The 27213-nt window shown below is 40.1% G+C and overlaps 2 protein-coding genes across 3 annotated transcripts; both read left to right on the top strand.

The window, feature by feature from the left end:
- Positions 1-67: 67 nt before the first annotated feature.
- On the top strand, positions 68-7100 carry znf319b (zinc finger protein 319b). The gene is made up of 3 exons (XM_077597007.1): positions 68-438; positions 911-974; positions 1056-7100. Exons 2-3 carry the CDS (start codon positions 970-972, stop codon positions 2956-2958), a joined length of 1908 nt encoding a protein of 635 aa, XP_077453133.1. The 5' UTR covers positions 68-438; positions 911-969; the 3' UTR covers positions 2959-7100.
- Positions 7101-11076: 3976 nt separating this feature from the next.
- csnk2a2b (casein kinase 2, alpha prime polypeptide b) lies at positions 11077-26192 on the top strand. Of its 2 annotated transcripts, none has more exons than XM_077596621.1 (12): positions 11077-12074; positions 13988-14099; positions 15243-15344; positions 15752-15802; positions 15878-15937; positions 16043-16126; positions 17952-18062; positions 20850-20951; positions 21029-21129; positions 23585-23733; positions 23915-23995; positions 25616-26192. In XM_077596621.1, the coding sequence occupies exons 1-11, from the start codon at positions 11971-11973 to the stop codon at positions 23986-23988; spliced, it is 1050 nt and encodes a 349-aa protein (XP_077452747.1). In that variant the 5' UTR covers positions 11077-11970; the 3' UTR covers positions 23989-23995; positions 25616-26192. The 2 variants fall into 2 exon arrangements, with proteins under 2 accessions (XP_077452747.1, XP_077452745.1); XM_077596619.1 differs by having other exon boundaries at positions 11078-12074; positions 25609-26192.
- Positions 26193-27213: the final 1021 nt, after the last annotated feature.

Raw genomic sequence — 27213 nt, 5'->3', positions numbered from 1 at the left:
TTCAAAATGCACGCTTAATATACCACAGTAAAATTTTTATCGAATTGCACCGACAGAAAATGGCCGACAAGGGACAACGGCTTCAATCTATGCGTGTTCTGTCCCACTCTTACGCTATTCATGTTTCCGTGTATGGGGAGCAGACAGAAGCCTGCTCACAGTTAGATGGCGACTGACTGCAAAATATACGTGATTTCCCCACGCGACCTTCGAATAAATAAAAGAATAAGTAATAACGACGACGCCCGTTTGAAACACGGAGTTGTATATTTACATCATTTATAGTTATCCACAAAAAAACTCTACATGACTTGGTCGGCCCCTGGAGCTTCATCGTCTCGTCAAGAAAGCATCTGAGCCCCGTTTGTAGATTAAACGACTGATTTGTGCTGTTAAGAATAACTAATGAACTTCGAAGCGGCAATCTATATGCCTCGGGTATGTAAACACAAAATGTGTTAGTATTTTTTTTAGTCGAACGACCTAACACCGATGCGGCATTGCCTGCTAGCGACGTTAAAAGCTAATGTTGCTAACCTGTCCTGTTTGCACGGATGTTTGGGGAGCCAATTCATGTCTAAATATATTTAATTGTCACATTACGTCGGTTTCTTGCGTCTCGGCAGTAGAATGAACCAAGCACATTGACTAGATACCTCGTTTTTGTTCATATTTTTCGAGGTTTTACACTGCACGTTGGGACAATTACTTTCCTAATGTCAACATAATAGTAATGATGTGAGGTGCCCGGTAATAAACATAAGAGAAGCAATGCTAACAATTACAAGAATTTAACTTGATAAAGGGGACAATGAGTTGGAATTACTCAATGTTTTTTTCAGCACATCGCTATCTTGCCACACTGGTAACCACGCTGGTAAACATTGTATTTTCTTTCTGTAATCCACAGAAATCGGGGTCATCTCCTTTACAGCACTGTTTATTCAGCAATCGCTGTCTTTGGCAATCATGGAGTGAGTGTTTGTTTCTATGTCACGACCAAGTGATTTTTTTTTTTACATGATCTAATCGAACAATTTGTTTGTCCTTTTTAGTTGGGCCCCTCCTGCTGTCAAACTGAACCACTATACCCGAGCCCGCATGACGGAGGCCTGGCAGCAGCATGGTGTTTCTCAGTCTCAGGTGGTCCACACAATTCCCCCTGGAGCTGAAAACTCTCTGGGCTGTGCTGTGTATGGAATTGTCCTGCAACAAGAGTCCACGTCTCTGCAGCAACAGCAGCCGACCCAGCACGGACAGCATAGCCAGCATAACCAGCAGCACAATGGGAATCAGCAACATGGAAGTGGCCATCACACTGGGAATCAACAACATGGAAGCGGGCAGCACAGTCAGCAACACTCTTCCCAGTCCCAGCAAACCCCCGTCCATGTAGAAACAGAAAACGCACACAAATGTGGCTCATGTGGGCATGACATCTCCCACCTGGCCGACCCCCATGACCACCAGTGCATGGTAAATCAGGACAGATCATTCCAGTGCACTCAATGCATGAAAATTTTTCACCAGGCAACTGACTTGTTAGAGCACCAGTGTGTTCAAGTGGAACAGAAGCCTTTTGTGTGTGGCCTGTGTAAGATGGGCTTTTCTTTGCTTACATCACTAGCCCACCACCACTCATCCCACAACAGCAGCAATCCGATGAAGTGTTCAATATGTGAGAAAACCTACCGGCCCGGTTCCTCTGGCAGCGTGACCTCCAGCTCCTCATCGAACAACGTCCAACAACCCAGCAGTCTCAGGGCTTCAGTCAGCAGCAGCTCTTCCATTCTACCATTCCCATCAGCCCGCGACCGCCCGTACAAATGTTCGGTGTGCCAGAAGGGTTTCAAACACTTGTCAGAACTCACCCGTCACGATCGAGTGCATACAGGGGAGAAGCCGTTTAAATGTGACACATGTGACAAGGCCTTCAGCCAGTCGTCACACCTCCAGCACCACCAGCGGACACACAGCAACGAACGCCCTTTCAAGTGTGCCGTCTGCGAGAAAAGCTTCAAGCACCGCTCCCACCTGGTACGCCACATGTACATGCATTCGGGCGAGCACTTGTTCAAATGCAACCTGTGCGAGTTACACTTCAAAGAGTCGTCTGAGCTGCTTCACCATCCCTGCCATCCGCAAGGCTCTCGCCCCTTCCGCTGCGCCACTTGCGGAAAGGGTTTCAAGCGCCCCTCAGACCTTCGCCAGCACGAGCGCACCCACTTGGAGGAGCGTCCCTTCCACTGTGACGAGTGTCAGATGAGCTTCAAACAGCAGTTAGCCCTGCTGCGCCACCGCCGGACGCACAAAGAGCCGAGCGACCGACCGTTCAAATGCAATCTGTGCGACATGGGCTTCATGCAGCCCTCACACCTCCTTTACCACCAGCACGTGCATGGCATGGACAACCTGTTTAAGTGCGCCTCCTGCCAAAAGGAGTTCAGTCAATCGGGAGAGCTGCTCAGGCACAAGTGCGGAGATGTGGCCAACACCGTTCCAGACAAGCCGTACAAGTGTGACGTCTGCGGCAAGGGCTACAAGAAGAGTTCCACCTTGCAGCGACATCAAAACTCTCACTGCCAAGAAAAGCCCCTCAAGTGCTCGCTCTGTGACCGCCGCTTCCTATCCTCCTCGGAGTTTGTGCAGCATCGCTGCGACCCATCCCGCGAAAAGCCGCTCAAGTGCCCCGACTGCGAGAAGCGTTTCAAATACTCCTCAGACCTCCACAGACATGTACGCGTACACACCGGAGAGAAGCCGTACAAGTGTGAGCATTGCAACAAGTTCTTCAAACAACGGGAACACATGACCAAACACCAGAGCACACACTCCCGAGAAGGACAGTTTAAGTGTGTTTGGTGTGGTGAACGTTTTAGTGACTTGGGCTCCTTGCAGGATCACACAGTACAGCACACAGCCGATGGAGGGGAGTACCCCGTGTCACAGTGCGTCTAACTGAATCCTTAAATGGAGTAGTTTGTTAACACTTCCCCTTCGAGCATGTTTCTACTGAATGCTACAGTTTGGGTTTAGTAACGTACACAGTTTTTATTATATTTTATCTAAAGCTGAAAAGCATCTCTGATGGGATACCTTAAAAGTGGAGATAACCACAGAAAATAGCAGAAATCGCCAAATTTTTCTCTCTGTCAAGGAGTTTGACATGCAGGGTAGTGATGGCTGCATCAGCTCTGTATTGTAAATATAATATCTTATGATACTAACCAGCCAGAAAGCGATTCAACAAAAAAAACAGAAACTAAGAAAAATTACTATATTAGTAATGTGTTTTTGTCTTGGTGCTCATATTTTCTAAATTTTAACTTATTCTAATCCAGTTCGAGATTATTACGTGGAAAAAAATCCTTTAAACCTAATCGACAGGCAACTGTGTGTCTAGCTTCGTTCTTTGAGCAGCACCCCAAAGCATTTTTGTACTGAACCCCCATATTTTAAATAATTGGAAGCCACATTCCACATGAATAAGACTTTTTGTCATTATATTTACTGTTTTCTTAACAATATATTACAGTGGACACGATCCGATTCATTGAACAGTACATTTTGTTCTTAGCAAACCCAAAATTTAAAAAACAGTTGTCTAATTCAATTTGAATTGTTAACTTACTAACATTTTTACCTTCAATCTTTTAAACGTGTTCCCGTCGACAACTAACAGTAATCATAATATTTTACCAAGCAAGCGTGATTAAAAAGAAATCACTAAATCTTAAATGATGCAAACCAACCTGTGGCTATTTCACTTTTAATGTTTCAACAAATGTGTCAATTAAACTGCATTTCTTAAGCATTGAACCTATCTCGACCCTATACGAATTTAATATACATATAAAAACTTTACTGAATAGAAATAGAGTATTTTTCCTTTAAAAAATTGCAACTATTGAAAATTGTATTCTACAAAATTAGCAATTTCCATTTGAATTTGATTAATTATTCAGCCCTACTTATTTCTAATGAAGCCATTTATCCAGTCCAAGTGTCACGAAAATATAGAATTTGACCAAACTTTTAAACATTTGCAGATTGCCTAAACTTTCTGACACTTAAACATATTGAAACAACTGTAAAAACCAATACGTACATAAACCATCATTTGTTATAGCTACACTCAAAAAGTACTTTAGAGTTTGTCCACATCCCAAAATTGTGAATGTACTCCCTAGAAAACATTTGCTCAGCATCAATGTAGCCAGTCACCTTTACTTGCTTAAATTTAGGATTTTATGACATTCACTTTGGTTTTCATAATGTAAAAATCATTTTCAATCGGAAAATGGAAAAAGAATCGATGTTAGCCACTCGCTAAAACAATCTCCAACTATTCAGTAGTGAAAATGATATTTTTTTGTGAAACCTTTTGACGTATGCTTCAAGATCAAACTTGCATATTGATCAAATTGAGTGCATTGTTGTATTTGGACGAATAGCCACAACACCAAACTGCCAACCTCCGTTGACCCCATTTTAGGAGTACCCTTGTCCCATTTCCCGAGTATTTCCAGAGTGCATGCGAATCACGCAAAATCGATATAAAATGTAAAAAAAATAAGCGTAGAACAATTCAAATCAAACTTATTATCATGTTTGTACATTAATTGAAATATTGTTTTTGCAAACTATTGAAAAAGTACAACATAATGAAAATAAGTTTATCTTTGTGTCGTCAAATAAGAAGCAAAGTTCTACAAGTGGACTTCTTAAAAGTTTCATCCAAATTGCCATTCATTTTGCGCTTATTCCAAGGAGGCATATTGGTAAGTGCTGTGTACAGGGGTCTCAAACCAAGCAGTGGGTCCTGGTTTTTGTTCAACCGATCCATTGTCGACAGTTTAACCCAGACGTGGGCAAACCGGTCCTCGAGGGCCGCTGTGGGTGCAGGTTTTTCTTCCATCTGATCCAACACAAACAGTTCAACCAATGAGGTTTCTGCTGAAACAAGAAGCGCCTGACTGCAATCCACTGATTGCACTTCTAAGATACCAGATTGGTGGAAAGGTTTCCTCTTATAGGTTGGAACGAAAACCTGTACCCACTGCGGCCCTTTCTGGAATAGTTTGCCCACCCCTGGTTTCACCAATGAGGGGTCTTCTAAAATAAGTAGCACCTGGCTGCAATCAACTGATTACACTTGCAAAAGGTGTCCACTTGTTAGGTTTGAATGAAAACCTGCGCCCCCTGCAACCCTTTGAGGACCGGTTTGAGACCGCTGCTTTAGAACAACCCCGAAAATTTGAGGATTTGTTTCAAAACAAAAGACTGGTGGTTTAGTCAGCCTTAATAATACTTCCTTTGTGAAAAACGAAAACGGTAATTTTAAAGCAATAGACACTCCCTATGAAATAAATTCCGAATCAATTGCCACGCTGAAGTCGCACAAGAAGAATTATTCGTCAGAACTTGCAACTCGGATGATTCACAATGCACTATTACCGAATTCTTCCTGTTTCCAGTAAAAAATGCGGTAAACAATAAAAGCAATTAATATTGCAGTTTATTCCGTGTTGAGGCCAAATCATGAAAAACCTAAAATGCTTGTTACAGATATTAGCAGTTTGCTACATCCCAAATTGAGTGTTACAAATATTATGAATGTAATCTGTAAAAATAAGGATGGAGAGTTGAACATAAAGAAAAGAGTCTCTTAAGTTCATTGCTCTTGTTTTGCAAGTTTACTTTGATTGTTTAGCATCTACAAATACATGGAGACATTGGCAATCATTACATTTCGCCCTGCATAGACTGTTAATGATTCTTTTGCTTTTCATCTCCATTCTTCTCCACAAAATGTTCATCATGATCATTTCTTTACCAAATTCTCCACAACTCTTGGTGCAAGTATTTTTATTTTTCTAACAAATGAAACCCAGTACAGCCCAAAGGATAACTTGTTGCTCTATAATAATAACTAGCTTGAAAATTATGGTGCTTGAGGGTTTTTGTCCATCTTGAAAAGTAGTTGCAGTACATTTTGTGTGTGCTTTTCTCTTAAAATTAAGATGACAAAACTCACTTATAAGTAACAACCAGTATTTTAGTCGATCGAATCTTTTAATAGAGGTCAGTTTTGTACATAGTATGTGACTTGAGCGTACCCTGTCAAAATGTCTTTCAAGAAAATGTATTTAAAGATTTTTGTTTTTGTATTCTTGATACTTTTTAACCCTGGTTAATGTTTTGACAAATGTTTTTGCCGTCGGTGTAGTCATAGTAGTCAGGGATTGGAGTATGGATTTGTGGGAGGTAAAAAGAACTACTTTGGAGTTCACCACTTCAATGCAGCGAGTTGAAAATACAATAATTATAACCCAGGCCCCTGTTCAACATTAATTCTTAGAACCATTGTCACTTATAAACCTCTGCTCAGGCCGTCTTTCGGTGGTGCCTCGGCATGGAAGTGATTGTACCGGTATATTGAACGTTATCTTATAACTGTCTCAATGTGTGAATGTTAACTATATCTTTTTAAATGGGCAAATATGCAGATAGGTGGACATAAAATGTTATTTGAAATGTCTCAGGCCTGCTCTAAAAAAAACGTTATCAGTCACAGAGGGTCAATCAGCACCTAAACATCTTTTGCCCAACTCTAGTGTTTTCGTTTTTTAAATTCTGTTATCTTTTCAAGTAGATTAGGCAACATTTCGCTTAACTGAAGACCTGATTTTTAATCATTTCTTCTTTGTTAATCTGGCGACTTTCCCTTGTTTTTTCGTACCCAAATTTCCATCACAGTTTGAGTGTCATTTTAAAATGGTGTTCAATTTTTTCAATTCAAGTCTTGGAGTATGTAACTCTCCCCATTAAACTGTCAATCGTTTGCATATGTCTAATATTTCCATCATACAACTTTAAGAATATAAGTGAAAAGTAGAGGTTTTATGTTTTCATTTTTCTTAAAGTGATTCAATCAGTATCTCTATAGAAACAGATGTTGAAATTGACTTAAATTTTCTCAGCTATTTTAACTGGTGAATTTCATTCCTCCCAATTTGTTTTGTTTTAATAAACAAACCAAATACAGAAAGGTAGCAATTTAGACGATGGAAATATACAAATAAACTCAAGGCGTCAAAGATGTTGTGTCAGTCAGTTTTCATATTTCCCATGCCGTTATACAAAATTCCCATACTAACATGAGGTGAAATGCTATCAATGTTGACAACACTATACTGTATCACTCTCATTTTCAGACAAGGATGTGAAGATACACAGAGTACATAATGAATTGTCTTTAGAATTTTACTTTTAAAAGAAGCTACCGTATTTCCTCGCATATACGCCGTATTTTTCGCTCCCAAAAAATAATGATTGAATCACGGGTACGGCTTATATGCGCATAAATTAGACTGAGGGCGACACGCTAATCACTCACCCGCTGGGCCGCCCTGGCGAGTGCAAGATGTCAAATAAATATGCCTCAAAACAACATTGTAAATCTGCGAAAATGTGTGCACCCCACAAATTATTCTTTGGGTGTTTTGCCCAAATACGTTTTCTAAATATTTCTAACATTTCTTTGGGACACATCCTCCTTATAAAACATCTCCTGTTCAGTTTCATAGTTGTTGAGCGTAGACAGCTCACTCCTGATCTACTTTGGAAATATCTAGGTAACCTCTGACATAACTTTAAAGTTGTGACTGTTTGTTGAATTTGAAAGAATGTTGATATTGAGTGGAATGGCTGCAAGACTAATTTTAACAAGATTCCCATGACTGCATGATGGATCCGCCACAAAATATTACTCTGCGCCCCAAGTACTTTTCACCATTAATAGCAGTGGCGGGCGGTGCATTTTCTGGTAGCGCCTTCAACGTATCAATCCAACCCTCAAAAACTATTTTATGGCTATAAAACCACTACTGCAGCTACAGCTGCGACACATAAAAAATAATCAATAAATTAATGCACAAAATGGGGTAGAATCCACTTCCTAGCAGCATTTCATGATTAAATACAAATACTGAAGCTTTTCAGATATTAAAAACAGGCCAGGGGGTGATTTTCCCTGGAAAAGACAGCGATGAACGTCAATGGCATACGGGGAAACATTGCCCGAAAATGGGGTAAAATCCAGCCGAAAACAGCATTTATTGATTAAATACAAACACTGGAGCTTTTTAGACATCAGAACCGGGCCCGGAGTATCATTTCCCCGGTAAAAAGACAGCGATGAACGTCGATACGTCCATACGTGAAATGACAAAAATGCACTAAAATTAGGTAAAATCCACTTCCTAGCATCATTTATTGATTGAGTACAAATACTGGAGCTTTTGAGACATTACAACCAGGCCAGGGGGGTGATTTTTCCCGGGAAAAGACAGCGATGGACGTCAATGGTGAAACGCCAAAAATTAAACTGGGGTAAAATCCACTTCCTATCAGCATTTTGTGATTAAATACAAACACTGGACCTTAAATACAAACACTGGAGCTTTTCAGATATCAGAACTTGGCCCACAATTGAAATATTATTTAGGAATACATAGCCATATTTTACTCACCAAAAATCCCTTTTACACAATATCCATCCTCCTTTCTTTCTTCCTTCTTTCCTATCGCCATCGAAGCTAATGATGAAAGTCGAGCCTGTCCTGTCATATTTCCGCCATAGTCCGTTTTGAAAATAGCATTAATTCAACACAACAATATACTATTTGCTTGTGGAGCTAAGTTAGCGCGCTGAAAGTGCCCCACACACCATTTTCCCGGCTGTAACAGGCTTGCTAGCTTCGGAGTTGACTGCCCTTTCTTAATGATGTCCATTTTTTTTCTGAAAAAGTCCGTCTGGAAAATAGCTTTGTGAGCAAACAGAATCTATTTGTTTTTGCTTCTGTCAGCCATAGTGGGTGGAGTTTGCGATCTCCGCTGCCTCGGGTACTGCTTTGGCCCGCCTACTAGCCAATCATAGTTTGTGAAAGCAATGACATGTCCCAGCCAGCAAAATGCTAACGCCTATGAAAAAATCATTGTGGGGTTGCCAACTCGAAATCTGATTGGTTAAAAGCAACAGTCTAGTTTAATGCAGCAGAGCCCGCAAGAACTGATTGTGAAGGCTTTGAGGCAGATCTGATCTGGCAACAAATAATGGCTGAAATATGATTGGTTAAATGCTTCAATATGAAAACACACATCTGGAAGCAGTGCAACCAGGGGGAAAAGCAATGAAAGGAAGCTAACAGACCATTTGGAATAATAAGTATTGATGGACAAAATATAATATGATTCAGATATTTCTTAGGCCAGCAGAGAAGGCCTTGAAGGCCCTGACTGCCCACCACTGATTAATAGTAACAACCTTCTTATCACCAGATAAGTCCAACTTGGTTTCTTCAGTTCACAGTATACCTTGTTCTAAAATGAAGCTGACTCAAGCGAGTTTGATCGTGGCATGTGTGCAGAAAACACTCCTTACGCATTACTCTCCCATACAGCTTCCCCTTGTGCAAAATGCACCGAATTGTTGAATGGTGCAAAGTGACACCATCTATAGCAAAATAATGTTGTTATTCAGGGGTGGTCTTTAGGTTGTCATCTATGCCTTAGTATTTGTTAATATTAGTATTTTTCTTGGCCTGGCATGTCTGACTTTTAGAAGAATTGTTTGTGGTCTTCCATTTTCTCAATCTACCGAGAGGAAACCCATGCAGGCCCGGGAAGAACATGCAAAGTCCAAACAGGTGGACCAACCTGGATTTGAACCTAGGACCCCAGAGCTCTGACGCCGACGCGCTAAAAACGCGCACAACTGGGGGACCCAGTTTTATAGCCATAAAATAGGTATTGAGGGTTGGATTTATTCAGACATAGAGCTACTGAAGGCCTAGGTGTGAAATGCACGGCCCGCCACTGATTAGCATGACTGTTGAGCTTTGTCAAGGGGCGAGAAAAAAGGGTAGATCGTGCAAAGGGGGTCCTTGAAAGGTAGATTTTTTTTAGCAAAAACCTTTGAGCACCCCTGATGTGGAACAATGTTTTTGTTGAGTTTTTTTTTAGAAAAGGTGGCGCGAGGGGTTATTGTGTCGTCCTCACAGCTCTGGGGTCAAATCCAGGTCGGTCCACCTGTGTGGAGTTTGCAAGTTGTCCGTCTCCTTGTGGCCTGCGATCGGCCGGCCACCGATTCAGGGTGTCCCACGGAGTCAGATGGGATAAGCTCCAGCACCCCCCGCGACCCCGCGATGAGGATAAAGAGCGGTTCAGAAAATGAGAAGTTTTGTGTTGCCAGCTATTTCTATGAGATTCAAGGCTTGAAAATATGCCACGGATTACATTTTTTTCACCTTTGTAATTTTGTTTAGATGCACATTTAACGTCCTCCGTTAGTCTGATAAAGGTAGTTTAAATTGAAGTTTTTCGAGATCACGGCCGCTAGATGTCACTGGTAAACTGAATTTAATTGTCTGACTTTTCTTGCTGACATTTTTCCTGCAGTAATTTTTATAAAACAATTGCATAATTTTTCATAGTTTTAATTATTTGGTTTAATGCTATGCTTTGAACTTTAGGATATTTTTCTGCTCTATGTTGTTAGGGGCATGTTTATCTAAGTCAAGTGTTCGGCTTTTAGTTCTTTTCTTCAATATAACTTCTTCCTCAAGCACAATGTTTGATTAACTGTTTTCCTTTATAAGTAATGTGTGTAAATCTGTTCAACAGGGACATTCTAATCACAATGTTTTGCACTATTTTGGCATTACAAATACCGTTTCATACCCTAAAATTAAAATAATTATGTATTTACTGTATAAGTGGTCTTTTTTCCAAGAAAAAATAACAATATTTGATATTTTATCATCATTTCATAGACCCGTGGTTATCATTTATTAAAAATTTGAGGTTTATTAGGGGAGGTTCAATCCCAGGTGGATCCTCAATGTGTGGAGTTAGCTTGCGTGGGTTTTCTCTGGGCACTCAGTTTTCCTCCTACATTTTAAAAACATGCAGGGTATGCTGGTTGAACACTCTAAATTGCCCCTAGGTACAAATGTGGGCGTGGGTCGATTTAAACTCGTAAAATCAGTGCAGCGGAGCGGTTTGCCGAAGTCACTAGGAGACTTGTTACGCCCCTCGTCACAAGGGGTCGCTGTGTCACAGCAGCTCAGCCGGTCATTGCGGTCTTCGTCGTCACCCCGGCCGGCGGCCAACAGCTTTCACATCCGGGTGATTCTCGCGTCTCTCCACTCTCATTCCGCTCCCCCTTTCCTGCGCTCGAGACCGGGGCGGACTGTAGCCGCAGAAGACACCCACCCATAGTTCCACGGTGGCTGTCTCGTCGCGGGGGGGACTCTCGAGGCGTCCATTGCCCGCGCAGCCGGCCGCCCATGACGCGGGATCCGCTGCAGGTGGTGCACGGCGGCGGCGAGCACTCCTCGTCTGTGCGACATCTTCGCGCTCAAGTAGCATCACTCGCTAACGTTAGCTAACAACATCGATCTCCGATACTCCACCCCCTATCCACCCCTCTACCGATCAACATCTCCAATAAGCGTTTGATTGATTGCCAAGATCGGACCACAGACGGGTTACTGCCTTCTACTTAGCAGAGGAAACCCATCACTTTACGAAACTCCCCTAACGTTTTAGTTCCAGGGCCCGTGGTTCCGGAGGAGCCCCTCACTTTTAAGGCAAGCGCTGGTGAAAATACTCAACACCGTTTCTCTGCGGCTACTTTTAGAGCCGCTTTCTTTTTCTACCTCATCACCCCGATGCCTCCTCCGCTTTATCGGGACCACTGCTACTGACAATCCGCTAAAAGAGATCTGCGTGGCGACTATTCGAGGTCTTCTTCATCCGTTCCCCTTTTATCTTCAATTTAGCTGGGCTATTTACCCACCCCCGACCCACACAAGAGTGTAGCTCCTTTTCTCTGTCCATCACCGGAACCACCCCGAGAATCTCGCGAGCCATCTCTCGTGATCGCCCCGAGCCACGGGTCTCGCCATGCCGGGTCCGGTGGCCGGTAGCAAGTCCCGTGTGTACGCCGATGTCAACACACTGAAGAGCCGGGATTACTGGGACTACGAGGCCCATGTACCCAACTGGAAGTAAGGACATTTTTTGGTTGGTTTCCTCTAATAGCATGCATGTGATGACTGAACGCTACATAAGGGCGCTCGTTGGTGAAAGTGCGAGTAAGTGTCTATAATTACACCCGTAGCTGCAAGGGTGTGATTACACTATTGTATCACACCATCCTCCTTGTCAGATTTATGATAAGCATGCAGTACAGTATTCTCTCGATTTTCACGGTTAATCAATTCCGTAGCCACCCGTATTAAGTGAATTTCCGCAAAGTTGCAACCATATACAGTCGTACATACCTCTACTTATGAATGCCACTAGGTACGAAAGTTTCAGGTTATGAATGTGTCACATGGGCGACTCGAGATACGAAAGAAGATCCAAGTTACGAAATCCCCCAAAAGGACAATGCATTTCCTTATGTTATTTTATTTTGAAAATATCGTCACGGATGCATTGAATCTCACTATAGAACGCTACCCTCTACTGGGCTCTCATTTCATCACTCTCATTCTATCTCATATAATGACAATAAAAACATTCAATTCAATTCAATTGGCTGTCTCACAACAACCACTATCCCATGTTTCAAGATTATCTCTTACATACCTGTCCACTTCGGCTAAATGCTCCTCTTATTAATGATTGTAATTCCCCCTATTAAGCGCTTAAAACCGTACAAATGCAATGGGGCACATATTTTCACACACACACACAGGGCACACATAAAAGTCTAAAATGTACTACAAAGTAGACAGCTTTTAGCCCTGGTAGAAAGGGCTCTTGGTGCCATCCTGCGGACAAACACGGGTATGCCCTAACGTCGCCTGGAGCTTTCACTTTGAAACATTTCTGGGAAATTTCACCATGTGCTTCGCAACCCCTAGGCTCCCAGCCGTCCAGTCTGGTGAGCAAGCTCTATTTTTGGTTAAGGGTGACTGGACACTCTAAATTGCTCCTTGGTATGAGTGGGAGCGTGAATGGTTGTTTGTCTCCTTGTGCCCTGCGATTGGCTGGCCACCAATTCAGGGTGTCCCCCACCTCTGGCCCAAAGTCAGCTAGGATAGGCTCCAGCATCCCCTGCGACCCTAGTGAGGATAAAGCGGTTCAGAAAATGAGATGAGGTGACGGCATCCACCGTAAGGTCGCCCAGGGCTCACAATTTAGAAAAAAAGCCCCCCTCACTGAGGCTACCTGCTGTCCAGTTCGCTCAAAGAGCTCTATTACAGAACTGACGGCCACCGCCCGCTGTCCCCCATTTTTCTTCTTCAGAGCTGAGTTGAGGGACAGTTCCCTGTCTTTCGCCATTTTTTTCTGGCAAGTGGAAGACAGGGAAGTCTCTTCTACTTGTGAGTTTCAATATGAATTTTGACATTTTTATGAACATTTTTGATTTGGATACTTAATAGAAAAAAACTGATGTACTGAAGCCACAAAGTGGAGAAGGAAAACAGCATATTTAACGATGGACCAGCACTGTGTAATAGTGGTTATGGTGTTCCCACACCTCTGGTTATGAATCCACACCACATTCCCCAAGCATCAATGATAGATGAATTGAAGGCTGAATCGTTGTTTGCACACTACTATTGGCTGGTGACCAGTCCAGGCCCAAATCGGCGATTGCTAATTAGGGTCAAAAATGTGAAATTGGCTACCGTCTGCTCGCTGACTGCTGTTGAGGTGCCCTTGAGAAAGACGTTTTCCATACCTCATCCTAAACTGAATTGGTGCAGCTCCCCTGTATTCACTACTTGACTCAAAATATCTCCTGAAAGGTACATTTAATAAGTCATTTCCGGGCTTTGAGCCCACCAATGACACTAATGGGGACAAGCAGTGCCAAAAAATGGTTGGATTACTTTTGACAATGGAACTGATGAAGAAACCAGTGTATTTTGTCACTCTTTGACCAGTTCTCTGCCCATTCCCATAGCAACCAGGAGGACTATCAGCTGGTACGGAAACTGGGCAGGGGAAAGTACAGTGAAGTTTTTGAGGCCATAAACATCACCAACAATGAGAAGGTGGTAGTCAAAATTCTGAAGGTGAGTAGATTTGTGTTTAAAGCTATAGCAACAGTTTTGTCTCATCCACACATGATTTTGATAGTGATGATGAATCTGGATAAAGTATTTTGATAATTTGTTATTCTGCTTCATTTGTGCAGTGTCTATATTCATATTCATCATAATTCTATCAAACGTTATTTTTTTAGACTTGCCCTTTTGGAATAATTTTCCACCAAACACCAGAGAAATAGCATGACATACGTGCAAAGTTAAGCCTTTAATACCCTGAAGTGACTTCTGGTGTGACATGCAGTTTGATGATAAACAGCTTGCACACCCTTATAATAGGCAACTCTATAAATCATTTTTTTGAACTCTTTTCTATCAAAACAGTAAATGGTAGTCACTAGTGATGTCCCGATCCGAGACATGGTATCAGCGCCCAATATAGCTCTTTTTGTGTATCGGACAGTATTGGATTTTGTCACAGGATCAGATCTAATCCAGTAGTAGTAGTGTGTGTTTTTAGTATTATTGAGCTTTTTCAAACGTGTGCTAAATGGTGGTAACAATCATGGTGGAAAATAGAGTATTTTCTATTTAAAGTCTTATTAAAGTGAACTCTGGTTTTCCCTACTATACCACCAGGGTTCACTTTAATACTTAGACTTTATAAAATACAATATTTTTTGCGTTATTAGATTTTATAATAATTCTGGCATTGGATCTGTATCGACAAACCATATCTTGAAAAACATCGGATTAGAAGTAAATACATTCGCATCGGCAAATCCCTAGTAGTGGGATTAACTCTCTCACTATCATTCACGGCAATAGACTCCCAATCAATTTATACCTTAAAGTCCTGACAATGATCATTGACTGCCAGCCCCTCCCTGTTCAAATGAATAAATATTTCAATTCCAGTCATAAAATAGGTGTAAAAGCAGCATGATTTTTTTAAAATTAGCATTTTATTCGTACACCCCAGATGTTAGCTGTCTTGTTGCTGCAAGATTCGTCTCTGTGGTATGACTGACAAAATGATGCTGAAGCATGCAGACCAGAGGCAGGCATGCTGAATAAGCAACTTCAGGATCAGGAGTCAAACGTGACATGTAGGAGAACTTCGTGGTGTAATTTTTTCCCTCCCTCCCTCCGTGTTGTGTCACTCCTTAGCCAGTTAAGAAAAAGAAGATCAAGCGTGAGATCAAGATCTTGGAAAATCTGCGAGGTGGGACCAACATCATCCGTCTTGTCGACACAGTCAAAGACCCCGTGGTAAGTTATCTAATTTAAATAAATAAATAAATTCAAAAAAATATATATGTGTGTGTATATATATATGTATGTATGTGTGTATATATATATATATATATATATATATATATATATATATATATATATATATATATATATATATATATATATATATACACATTCTTTTTCGTTCTTTGTAAAAATGCCACATAGATGAATAAAAATATGAATTAAGAAAAGCAAATAGAAAGTCAAACACTTTGGCAATATATGAGCTAAATTATGAAGAAATATTGTATAACAGATCATTGTACTGTACCGTAAAGTATGTTATCGCTGTCAGTGATGAAACTTATAAAACAGGCATTAAGATTAGTTGATTAACAAAAATTTGTTTTTGTTCTACTTTCCTTTTTATGTCGCTGCAGTCCCGAACGCCAGCACTTGTCTTTGAATGCATCAATAACACAGACTTCAAGGTAATAAAAGTTGTCCATTCTACTTTTTTCCGGTGTTTATTATAATTACATGACAAATTTGTTTCTCCTCCTCAGGAGTTGTACCAGAAATTGACAGACTATGATATCCGTTTTTATATGTATGAACTACTGAAGGTGAGAGGATCTATAAAAACACAAGACATTTACATTCATTAATTTTTACCGCCTATTCAACATCCGTATTTGGATTAATAATCTTTGGCTATATGCACTGGTCAGGCCCTGGACTACTGTCACAGCATGGGAATCATGCATCGCGATGTCAAGCCCCACAATGTGATGATTGACCATCAGTTGAGAAAGGTAGGCAATCTCTAACTAACTTTACATGCACACACACACAAATAAATTTTAAAATAAACCTCTATGTGCATCACCTCTATCCGTAACTGACCTTGTTCAAGTGTTAGTTAAAAATTGCTGACCTTGGTCAGCCGTGTGGTCTTGTTGTGGGACTGAAAGGGTTCCCAATGTCATGCCCAAGGAGGTATCCAATTGGGCCATCTCATTGTCCATCATCTTCATGTCCATAAAAAAAATCCTACTCATTTAAGTAAAACACAAAATAATCGTAATCTGTATCGTAATTGTAATCTGTTAGGTTAGCATTCAATTTTTGGTTGTCGCTTGTATAATTTATAGACAGACATGCATATACCTGAAGTAGAGCTGGGCGATATGACAAAAATTGATATCACGAGGATTTTTTTTTTTTATCAGCATCGATAACTAATCACGGTAACTCAAATCTTTTTTTTTTAATTTTAAACTTCAAATTTCTGTGGATAAGTAAATAAATTACTTTCCTCCTTATTCAAATATGAAAGTAACTGTTACCTTACTTTATAAGAAAAGAGAATATGAAATATTATGATTTTAAAAAGTATTTTTGTTGTTCTGTTATGCAATAAAGATAAGATAAGACAACTCCCTCCTTAGACTATGAAAAGTAAAGAATGAAACCTGCAGACATTTTGACAGGCGTCTTTATTTTTATAAATTTGCCTTAAAACCAAAAGTTGCTGTGCAATATGAAATAAAATAACCAACTGAAGACATCGTCACCATTGGCAAGAAGACTATTTTCAGCCACACAAAAAGAAACAGTGTACATTTACCTCACATATTACCAAAAAAATAAAATAAAAAAGTTGGATGAATTTAACCCATTTTAACCCAAGATAACCAGTTTTAGTTTTCAGAACATTTACATAAAATGGGGAAACACCTTGTCATCAAGAAAAAATATTACAGGCTGTCCTCAAATGAGGACAGCGGGTTAAGGACATTTTCAATAAGGCATTAAAAAAATAGAAAGAAACCGCCAGGGAGAATTCACTTGGATCTTTTAGTGGGTCGGCTTGGTGTTGTTCTGCATCTCATAATCGCTTATATTGGCCGTGTTATTGTACTTATGCGTTAATGCTGTGTGTTAGCCTCTATTGCTAGCATGTTTCCTCATCGTGATTTTCTTCTCCTGAGCGTTGGTCTGGAACTAGCGTTCATCTCACAACAGCGCCCCCTTCTCTCTGGTGGTCAGGTGATGCAATCGCAGTTTAAAATAATCACATTTTTATCGGGAGTTTTTAATATTATTGTTGATAACATTTATTTCACGATAATTATCGTTATCGTTTTATCACCCAGCTCTAACCTTAGGACTAGCAAAAATATAAACACATTTGATGTTTATTATCTGAAGGCCTTGTCTAGCAAAAGACAAACTTAAGATGTCAGAAACTAGCACCTCATACTTAAAGATCACAATGATGGGAGCGTGTTGAGATTATTAATATCAGCTACAACTTTAAAATGTACTTCTGACTTCCAGTTTTTAATGTTTGATGAATTTTTTGGGTGAAAGCCCATCATTGGAAAATATTCTCTCTCCTGTTGGAGGCAAGAGTGTGGGAGTAGAAGCCTAAAAATAACAACAGATGTAATTTTTGTTTCACCGCTCTTTGATGGTGACTTCTATTACTTTGTTCATCTGCCATTGAAGTACTTGGTGGATTCCAGTATTTCCGTATTTATTGAAGGTGACACAATTTATGACGATGAAAAAAAAAAGACTTTTATTTGACATAAGTGTGAAAGTAGGATATTAATTATTGTGTTGTTTCCATAGCTACGCTTAATAGACTGGGGTCTAGCGGAGTTCTATCATCCTTCACAAGAGTACAATGTAAGAGTGGCATCCCGATACTTCAAAGGCCCTGAGCTCCTGGTGGATTACCAAGTAAGAGACATATTACACATTCTTTTCCCAGCAGACGCATTCACACAGTGGTGCAATGGTAGAAATAACCATTTGATACTCTGCGAAATGTGTACATTTATTTAGCAATTAACAGTCTCTAATTTTTTTTTCAAAATTCTTATACTAAGAAATAGAAGAATGTGTTAAAAAATGTTAAAACACAATCTGTATAAAATTTAGACAATAATGTGCTTTTTTTCCAGAAATAATTTAATAATTGGCATCCTGCTTGATACATTGGGGAAAAATACTGAATTCTTTTTTTTAATGTGGAGACAATGGAGATGAAAAAAATTGAAGCGAATTTTTCCAGTAAGTGGCTGCACAAGATGGGGGCAGACTGTTTATCAATGCCGCCTTTTAAATGCAAGTGTCTCAAATTTCCTGCCATTGTTTGTGACAAAATTAATTCCCATTGTATGATGTGCCTTTTATTCTTCGTTCTCAGCGGTCTAACAAATTTGCATACTAAAAGGTTATTTAAACTCAGATTCAAATGTATATACAGAGACACCTCACTACTTCGGGATTCGGTTCACTACATCAAAGATTTTTTTCTGGGGGAATCTTTAAAAAAAAATTTTTTTTTTTCATTCGTTCATCTTCCATACCGTAAAGTTATTCGGGCAAAAGGCAGACTACACCTTAGTCTGGTTGGCAGTCATTCATAGGGCACACAGAGCGACAAACAACCATCCACACTCCCAATCATACCACCACCTGCGGGAATCGAGCCCGCGCCTGCCCGCAACGAAGTCAGGCGAGTGAACCTCTACACCACGAGGCGGCTTATTTTTTTATTAATATTTTTAAAGTTCATAAATGTGAATGTGAAAATCCACGCTGAAACTCGCAGGCGGAAGCAACTCACCTGTCGTCTGCTTGCTACTAGGACTCAGCACTGAAGGGAAAAAAATATTTATTTATTTTTTAATTGGGGTGACCATACTTTGGGGATTTTCGCTTTTCGCGGGGGGTCCGACTCCCCATTAACCGCGATACTCGAGGTATTACTGTATTGTTGGATTAGGGCGAGAGCAACGACTGTTGTTAACAATCCTGACAAATTTGAATGGATAAAAAATAAATCTCATCTCCCATCTCATCTCATTTTCTGAACCCCTTTATCCTCATTAGGGTCACGGGAGCCTATCCCAGCTGACTCCGGGCCAGAGGCGGGGGACACCCTGAATCGGTGGCCAGTCGATCAAAGGGCACAAGGAGACGGACAACCATGCACACTCACACCCATACCTAGGGGCAATTTAGTGTGTCCAATCAGCCTACCAGAAAAATAAATAAATACACAAAATATTTTTTTCAATTTGACTTGTCCTGTCAGGGCTCAGATTCTGTAGGCATGTCCTGGCCGACTGTAAATCACACTTGCGGTGCTTGCTAGCGATGAGGTTAATGGGTTTGGCATGTTTCTTCTGTCAAAACAATTTGCATTTGAACATTCCTAGCCAAAATACAAATCTTGAGAAGACAGTGTTTGTCTGAGTCTACACCAGAACAGTACAGTACAGTATTTTTTTTAAAATTATCAATATGCATTATTGTCTGCTCATCTTGCGTCGCTCATTTGCTACTGGGTCCCTTTCGTCTGGTTCAAAATGAATGTTCTTTTTATTTCCTAATTTTTGGTATTGTAAATAACTACCATATTTTTTATGGGAGATCCAGGAAATGTGCATATTAAAAGGTATTGTGGTATTGTTCCTTCCTAAAATGGAAAAGCGACTGACTTATGTGGTGTTAGGGGCGGGCCAGAAAGCAGTGACGATACTGGTCTTCAATTTGTGATGACAACAGCTGGCATTTTAAATCCCACCTAAAGCTTTCATTCATCCATTTTCCGTACCGCATATCCCCACAAGGGTCTACCGGTGGTGGTGGAGCCTATCCCAGCCAACAATGGGGAGCAGCCAGGCCACATCCTGAATTGGTTGGGAGTCAATCACAGGGCACACAAAGACAGAAATCCATTCCCACTTACACTGATACCTGGGTGCAATCTAGAGTTTTTAACCAGCCTGTTATGCATGTTTTTGGGATGTGGGAGGAAACCGGCGTTCCCAGAAACCCCCCACACAGGTCTGTGCAGAACATGCAAATTCCAAACAGGAAGGTCGGAACCCACTAGGGGTGTAACCCTCAATCTCAGAACTGTGAGACGGACGTGCTAACCCCACTTTTACTAACCTCCAAAAACTTAAGAAAGCAGACCAAAAGAGTTTCTACCTTTAATTAATTAATTTATTTATCGCTCACTGTGTTCCCAGGTTGTACCCATGTTTTCAGCACTTCTTTTAAAAACAGATTTCTTGTATTTAGAAGAAAACCATCAATTTAAGTTTACAGCTTCTTTATATAACAAGAGTAACCGCCTTTCACAACAACAATTATTCTGGGTGTTGTCTGTTTCTTTAGGTAACACTTAATTATTCCTACCTAACATGCAAATATAATGAACCGTTAAAAGAAATGACCTCACCCAAAAATGTATATTTTATACTTTTATATTTTATTTTATTGTATATATTTCTATACACCTTACTGAAATCCTCTCTATTGAGTAATGTTTAAGAAAATATTAGCATTGTAAGAGTATTTGTTTGACTATCAAATGTTGTTTATCTCATTTGTGTTTGTGCATACCTGTCCTGCTGCTGGCTGGCTACTAATTCCGAGTGCACCTCTCCAACATGCGTATAATTGTTCTTATCATCCATGTAAATAACTTTTTTTAATTTTGTTTTTCAGATGTATGATTACAGTCTCGACATGTGGAGCTTGGGTTGCATGCTTGCAAGTATGATCTTTCAGAAAGAGCCCTTCTTCCACGGACAGGACAACTACGACCAGGTAGCATTTGTCTATGTTCTGTTTCATTTGTTGTGTCAATTATCGGCTTAATTTTTTTCTTCGGTCTGATTTTACAGCTGGTGAGAATTGCCAAGGTTCTGGGGACTGATGAGCTTTTCGGCTACCTGCGTAAATACCATATTGAATTGGATCCACGCTTCAAAGATCTGCTTGGACAGTAAGTCCAGTCTGACTTCTCACTTGGGTTGTTTATCATTAACTCTGTAATGGCTTTGAAAACATTTGGTAACAGCTCAAGATGTCCCTAATCTGTAGAACAGGGTTCGGGAAGATGCGACTTTTGAGCGCGTCTGACTTTCTGGATTTGACCCTACAACTTCAATGTGGAGCTAGCTGGTTCACTGTAAAAAGTTGCTCACATCGTGACAAATTTATCTTGGATACTTAAAACTTACACCTGTGTAATGCCTCAAATCATGTTCCAGCTGTTGGGGTTTGAGTGGAGACAGGCATTAGACCTTGCCTTCCAGAGTATGAGCTTTTTGGTGAGAGGTTTTTAGGTTTTTTTGGGGCTGGGAAAAACCCCAAAAATGAACTGAGTACTGAGAGTACTCAGTGTCGCACACCAGAATGTATACAATTAACTTAACTTTCAATGAGCGTTACTCTTTGAGCTGTCAAATTTGTGCCACACCCGTGAAACCAATGGTAACGAAAGGGGAACCCAGAGGCTCATCCTATTTCGGCTACTGTGACAAACACGTCCCCTTGGTTTTGGTCTCTACCTCCAGAACACATCCACAACGAATGGACGTAAAATAATACAATATTCCACAATCCCACACCATTTTTTATTTTGCCAAGTTTTCAATGCAAACAATGACTATTTTTTCCGAGGTCGATCTTAAAAATATCAGCCTTGATACCTGCGTAATGTGTATCTCATGCTATTATTGCGGCCAGAGACTTGGTGAAAACTAGATCTCTATAGACACTTCCTGGTTGTACTGCTCACGTGACTTCCTTTTTGAATTTGTCTACGTGCAGGCAACACCCTTTCAGAATGTGCAATCCAACACCCGATCCTTTCGAGTCATACAGTATCTCATAAATACCACATGCAATGATTTTTCTTGAGATTTTCCCTGCAAAGCAATACTCCATATTAAAACCATGAAAATGGAGGTGAAAATTGTGAATCAGGGGGCGTCTTAAATGAGAGAAATTGTAAAATTCAACTATCTTAAGGCAATTTTCAGGATATGGCTTATACGCGGAGGCGGCTAAAGTGCAAGAAAATACGGTTTCCTGTGTGCAAAACCAAAGAGAGCAAAAAATTGTATGTACAGTGTAATACCTTGACATATGAGTCCCCCACCACACGAGAAATTTGAGGAACGAGGAAAATTTTGAGCAAATATTTGCCTTGAGCTAGGAGACAAATTTGAGATACGAGCATACGAGACAGCTAGCCTGATGGCCGAGTCCGTGAGATGCTGCTTATGATAACAGCTCACTGTCTTTCTCGCCGCATGTCCCTTGCGTAAAGATATCTACGAGCACTGAGCATACAGGTTGCATTTTTTATGTGTTTTTTGCGTTAATCAGTGCAGAATTAAGGGAAAAACAATGGATCCTAATCAAGCCGGTGCAATGAAGGGTGGTGAGAAGAAAAAGCGTATGATGACAATGGAAATTAAGGACGAAATAATCGAAAAACATGAGTGGCATACGTGTGATGTGAGCTGGCTCGCCAATACTACAGGAGTACTTCAACAATATGTACCATCTTTAAGCAGAAGGATGGTACAAAGGATATAAAGCCTTCCAAAGGACTAACCATAAATTCGAAGCTGCACTGTGACATTCATAACGAGATGGAGATCCTTCTCGTAATACGGATAAAAGATAAACAGTAAGCGGGAGATAGCGTGACCGAGTCGATAATATCCGAAAAAGTCAGCAAAATCTACATGGATTTGAAAGCAAAGCAAGCATCTGAAAAAGACACTAGCAAAACCCTTCAAAGCGAGTCGTGGCTGGTTCGATAATTTAAAAAAACTAACTGGACGAAACGAGCACTCTGTTCTAAGGCATGGAAAAGCAGGAAGTTCTGCCTCGAAAGCTGCGGTGGAATACATTAACATCTTTGCCTTGGTTATTGCACAAGATGGTTTAAATTTAGTGTAACGTAAAATTCAAACTTATTGTCTGTGTATAGTAATCCAAGTTCATTTAAGTTAAATTTGTAAAATCCTGTTTTTGGTGTTTTTTCAGAGGGTGGGAATGAATTTGTGTTTAGTTAATTTTTATGAGAAAATTAGATTTGAGATACAAGAAAATTTACATCTGAGCTCGGTTCCGGAAGGCATTAAGCTCATATCTCAAGGTATTACTGTAATTGAATGAATGTGTGTTAACATACTTATAGGGGGTGTATAAGTGTGTAGGTAAACATATATGCATATAAACTGTATGGCTCCTGTGGATTCATATTTAGTAAAAATGTGTTGGGGAGTTGGCCCTTCTGTAGAATTTTTTTGTCGACTGTCTTGTCAAGATTTACGCAATGATGAAAATTACACTACTGCAACCTGCTGTCAAAACAGTGGAATTGCATCCATTGCTATACTTAACTGCTGAAAATTGTTTGCTTCTTTGTATTAACTCAGACAGAGCAGGAAACGCTGGGAGCAGTTTGTGCTGACGGAGAACCAGCACTTGGTGAGCCCTGAGGCTTTGGACCTCCTAGACAAGCTGCTTCGCTACGACCATCAACAAAGACTGACCGCCACAGAGGCCATGGAGCATCCCTACTTCTGTTAGCAAAATTTACATTCTAGCTTTGACTTGATTAGAATTGAGTTGGTGGTTTGAGCAATGATCGTCATTGCGCTCAAATGTGCTCTTGAATATAAGTATTACTTCCTAATTTACTAGGTTTCCATTCATTTGTGAGTGTGTAACTCCAGGACACAGTAACCACTCTACCCTTTTCGCAGACCCCGTTGTTAAGGAGCAGTCGCTGTCAAATTCTGACAACATGGTTTCTAGTGGCAACACCACGGCACGATGAAACACAGGTTTGTGTTAAATTTCAAATTCAGCCTGAGAAAAAGCAAACCAATTTTAAAAGACAATAGGTTAAGCAATGTTATATTACCAACTGTTAGATTGACATTATGACTACAGGCGATGTCATACCACTTAGGAAAAGTTTTCTGTGCAAACACCACTCCTATTTAAAAATAAAAAATACCATCAGTGTTATTGATACTGCCAATTGATCCAAATGTTGATTCTCATTGGTTGAGGGAAAGTAAGCAAGTAGTAATGTAGCAACTGTGAAAACAAAAGCCTTTTTAAAAATACAATATTCAGAGATTTCCTTGGTTGTTAATAAGTGCAGGAGAGCTACAGCTTTTGTGTGCAAATCCACATGAGCAAAAAATTACGTTAGGCTTTTGTTGTTGCTTTTTTTAAAAGATTTATTTCAACCACTGTAGTGAGGAAAATTAAGTTACTGCAACCTATTGACAAAACAGTAGAATGACATTTAATGCAATATTTTTCTGTTAAAAAAATGTCAACAGTCACGTTTATTTCTTTATAATTTTTGCACATAATACATTTTTATTTGCAAAGAAATCGCAAGCCTGGTGCCCGTAGTTGGCTGTGGTAGGTTCCAGCGAATCTTGTGAGGAAAATGAATGATTTGTGAATGAGACCATGAAATGCGTTTGATTTTGTGTGTTTGTCTGCAAAAAAAAGCGACCAATTGTCACCAAAAATTACTGTACGTGGACATATAGTATGCAATCATCCTCACGTCAACATCTGTCCCAACTCTTGCCCCAATATTTTCCATTTCATGGTCATTTTAAACTGTTGAACTTTGTGTACTGTCTCACTCGAATGCCATTGATAAATCGTTTACAGGCTCAGAATTTTTCTGGACTTGCACAAAAATATTAAAGAAAAAAAGTTTTATTTGGAAGATGTATTCTTGCTCTTTTTTAGCATATTTTTAGTCAGGCACCTTTTTGCCACTTATTGTTAGCATTCAAGTGGCGTAAAATATGCAATGGAGAATTGTGCTACTTTTGAAGCAGTAATTTAATTGTGTAAAGCAAAAGTGGCCAAAATATTGTGAGCAATGAAAATGTTAATTTAAAACAGAAATGAACATGTCTTTTTTCAGCACTTTTTATCTCGTATTGCGGCAAAAATCAGCATTGCAGATTTCCCTGAAATTTAGTGATATCATTTTTTAAAGATATATTCCCCACTTCTTGTATGAGCAATAATGTTTGGATCAGCGCTCCCCTACAGTGTTGTGTCATAATTTTTGGACTAAGTCCCTAATTCTTCCCCCATCTTGCCCTGATTTTTATCGTCCAGGGTGGCCTATTTAGGTATTTTTACAGTGTAATTAGATGTCTGTCTTGATGTAAATACACCTTTGGTTTATAGTCCATTACAACATATTCATGGGGGAAATAAATTCAATTTTCTTGTGCATTTCCATTGCTGCGGTTTACAGTCCTTTTCGTACTTAATCACCATTCATTTTTCCTCCTTTTAAAAAAAAACAAGTTTAACATTTGTGATATATGGAAACATCTTTGCTGACAAATTGTCATAATTCCTTTTCCCGAAGTAGCCACCTCTTATCTTTTTTTCTCTCTGTCTTCAGAAAGTAGAAAGAAGAAGGATGCCTGTTACCTCAACTTTGTCTGCAGTTGTGACAGTGACTTTGAAAAGTGTACAGTGACAGTGGATCAAAGTAACTGACCAGTTACAAACTCACAGATTTGTGCATACAGACACACCCATACACACGCAAGCAGGTATACATACACCCTCCTCCTCTGTATCTGTCTGTGATTGGCCTGTTCTGGTGTCATGTCCAGCAGCCTGACCAATGAGCTAGAAACTGCTCACTCCCAGACCTTCCAATGTCAGTCTCATGTACAAGGACAAACTACTTTAAAAGAAAAATTCCCCTCCCACAAGTCCATTCTTCCTTAATATCGTTCCGCCTCTTTGTTTGCATCAGCATGGACGATGGACAGGAGTGTGACCTTATACAAGACACCACCATTTTCTCCCCGAGTCCTGTTAACCCAAGCACTCATCAGTCAGTCCCCCCTCTTTGCCATCTTTTACCCTGACAGACAAATGTCTTAGCACTACTCCAATTCTGAAAGTGGCATGGTGGACTCTCTAGCTAGAATGATAATAATATTAATGAAAAATAAATGATTTTTATTTAGATGACCCTTGCCTGTCTGAGTATTTCTTTTTTTATGTCATGGTCAAAACAATCGGATGTCTGAACTGTCTCAAAAGTGAAAATAATTGCTAAGAAGCCTAGAATGACCTTGTCTTGCAAGAGATACATGGCAAGTCTTGTCTGGTTTTCTGATGTTTTAGATTTCAAATTTGATTCTCAAAATGGGGCTAACAAGCACCGACTGAATCTAAAAGAACCAATGACAGAAGAACTGATGTGATATGAACGAAAAGGCTGCTCCCGTCGTCGATTGTAGTCACTTTGTAGATGTCAAACAGTTACGCATTGCCGTTCTTGTTTTAGATCTGCCCTTGAGTTGGCCGGCGGGGTCGATCGATATTGAACAGTGATGGACATCTAATTGAAACCACAGCAGACCAGACTGACTTGCCATCTATCTTGTACATGGAGAAAGTCAGGCTGGCTTGCCAGGCTAAGAATAGCCCACACTTCAAAGTATACTGAGAAACAAATGTTTACATAAATAGATTGATGTTAAGAGTCATTTTCAGTCAAGTTTAACAGGTGTTTTAAAATCATTTGCACTGCAGATCCCAAAGAGGGCATTTATCATAAAAAAACATTACTTACAGTCTTATCGTACGTGTACACTTCGTACAGAATTTTTATGAATGATTTCTCAATTGTTGTTAAACAGCATACATGTCTGACATGATTCTTTTATCAGGGCTCTTTCAAACATGCCACTTTAATTTTGTATGTTTCCAATATTCTTTAATGCAACAGAAATAACTTTCACAAGAATTCCCACTCAAAATTATTAACCCCGTCTAATACAATGAATACTGATGCAATAAGAGGGACCTGTAGAGGAAATTGACTCCAGAAAGATGTGGACTCAAGACGGACAACCATGCACACTCACCCATACCTAGGGGCAATTTAGAGTGTCCAATCAGCCTACCATGCATGTTTTTGGAATGTGGGAGGAAACCGGAGTACCCGGAGGAATCCCACGCAGGCCCGGGGAGAACATGCAAACTC

The sequence above is a fragment of the Stigmatopora argus genome, chromosome 3, assembly GCF_051989625.1.
Source record: "Stigmatopora argus isolate UIUO_Sarg chromosome 3, RoL_Sarg_1.0, whole genome shotgun sequence".
NCBI lineage: Eukaryota > Metazoa > Chordata > Actinopteri > Syngnathiformes > Syngnathidae > Stigmatopora > Stigmatopora argus.
This window is presented reverse-complemented; position numbering and strand designations above follow the sequence as displayed.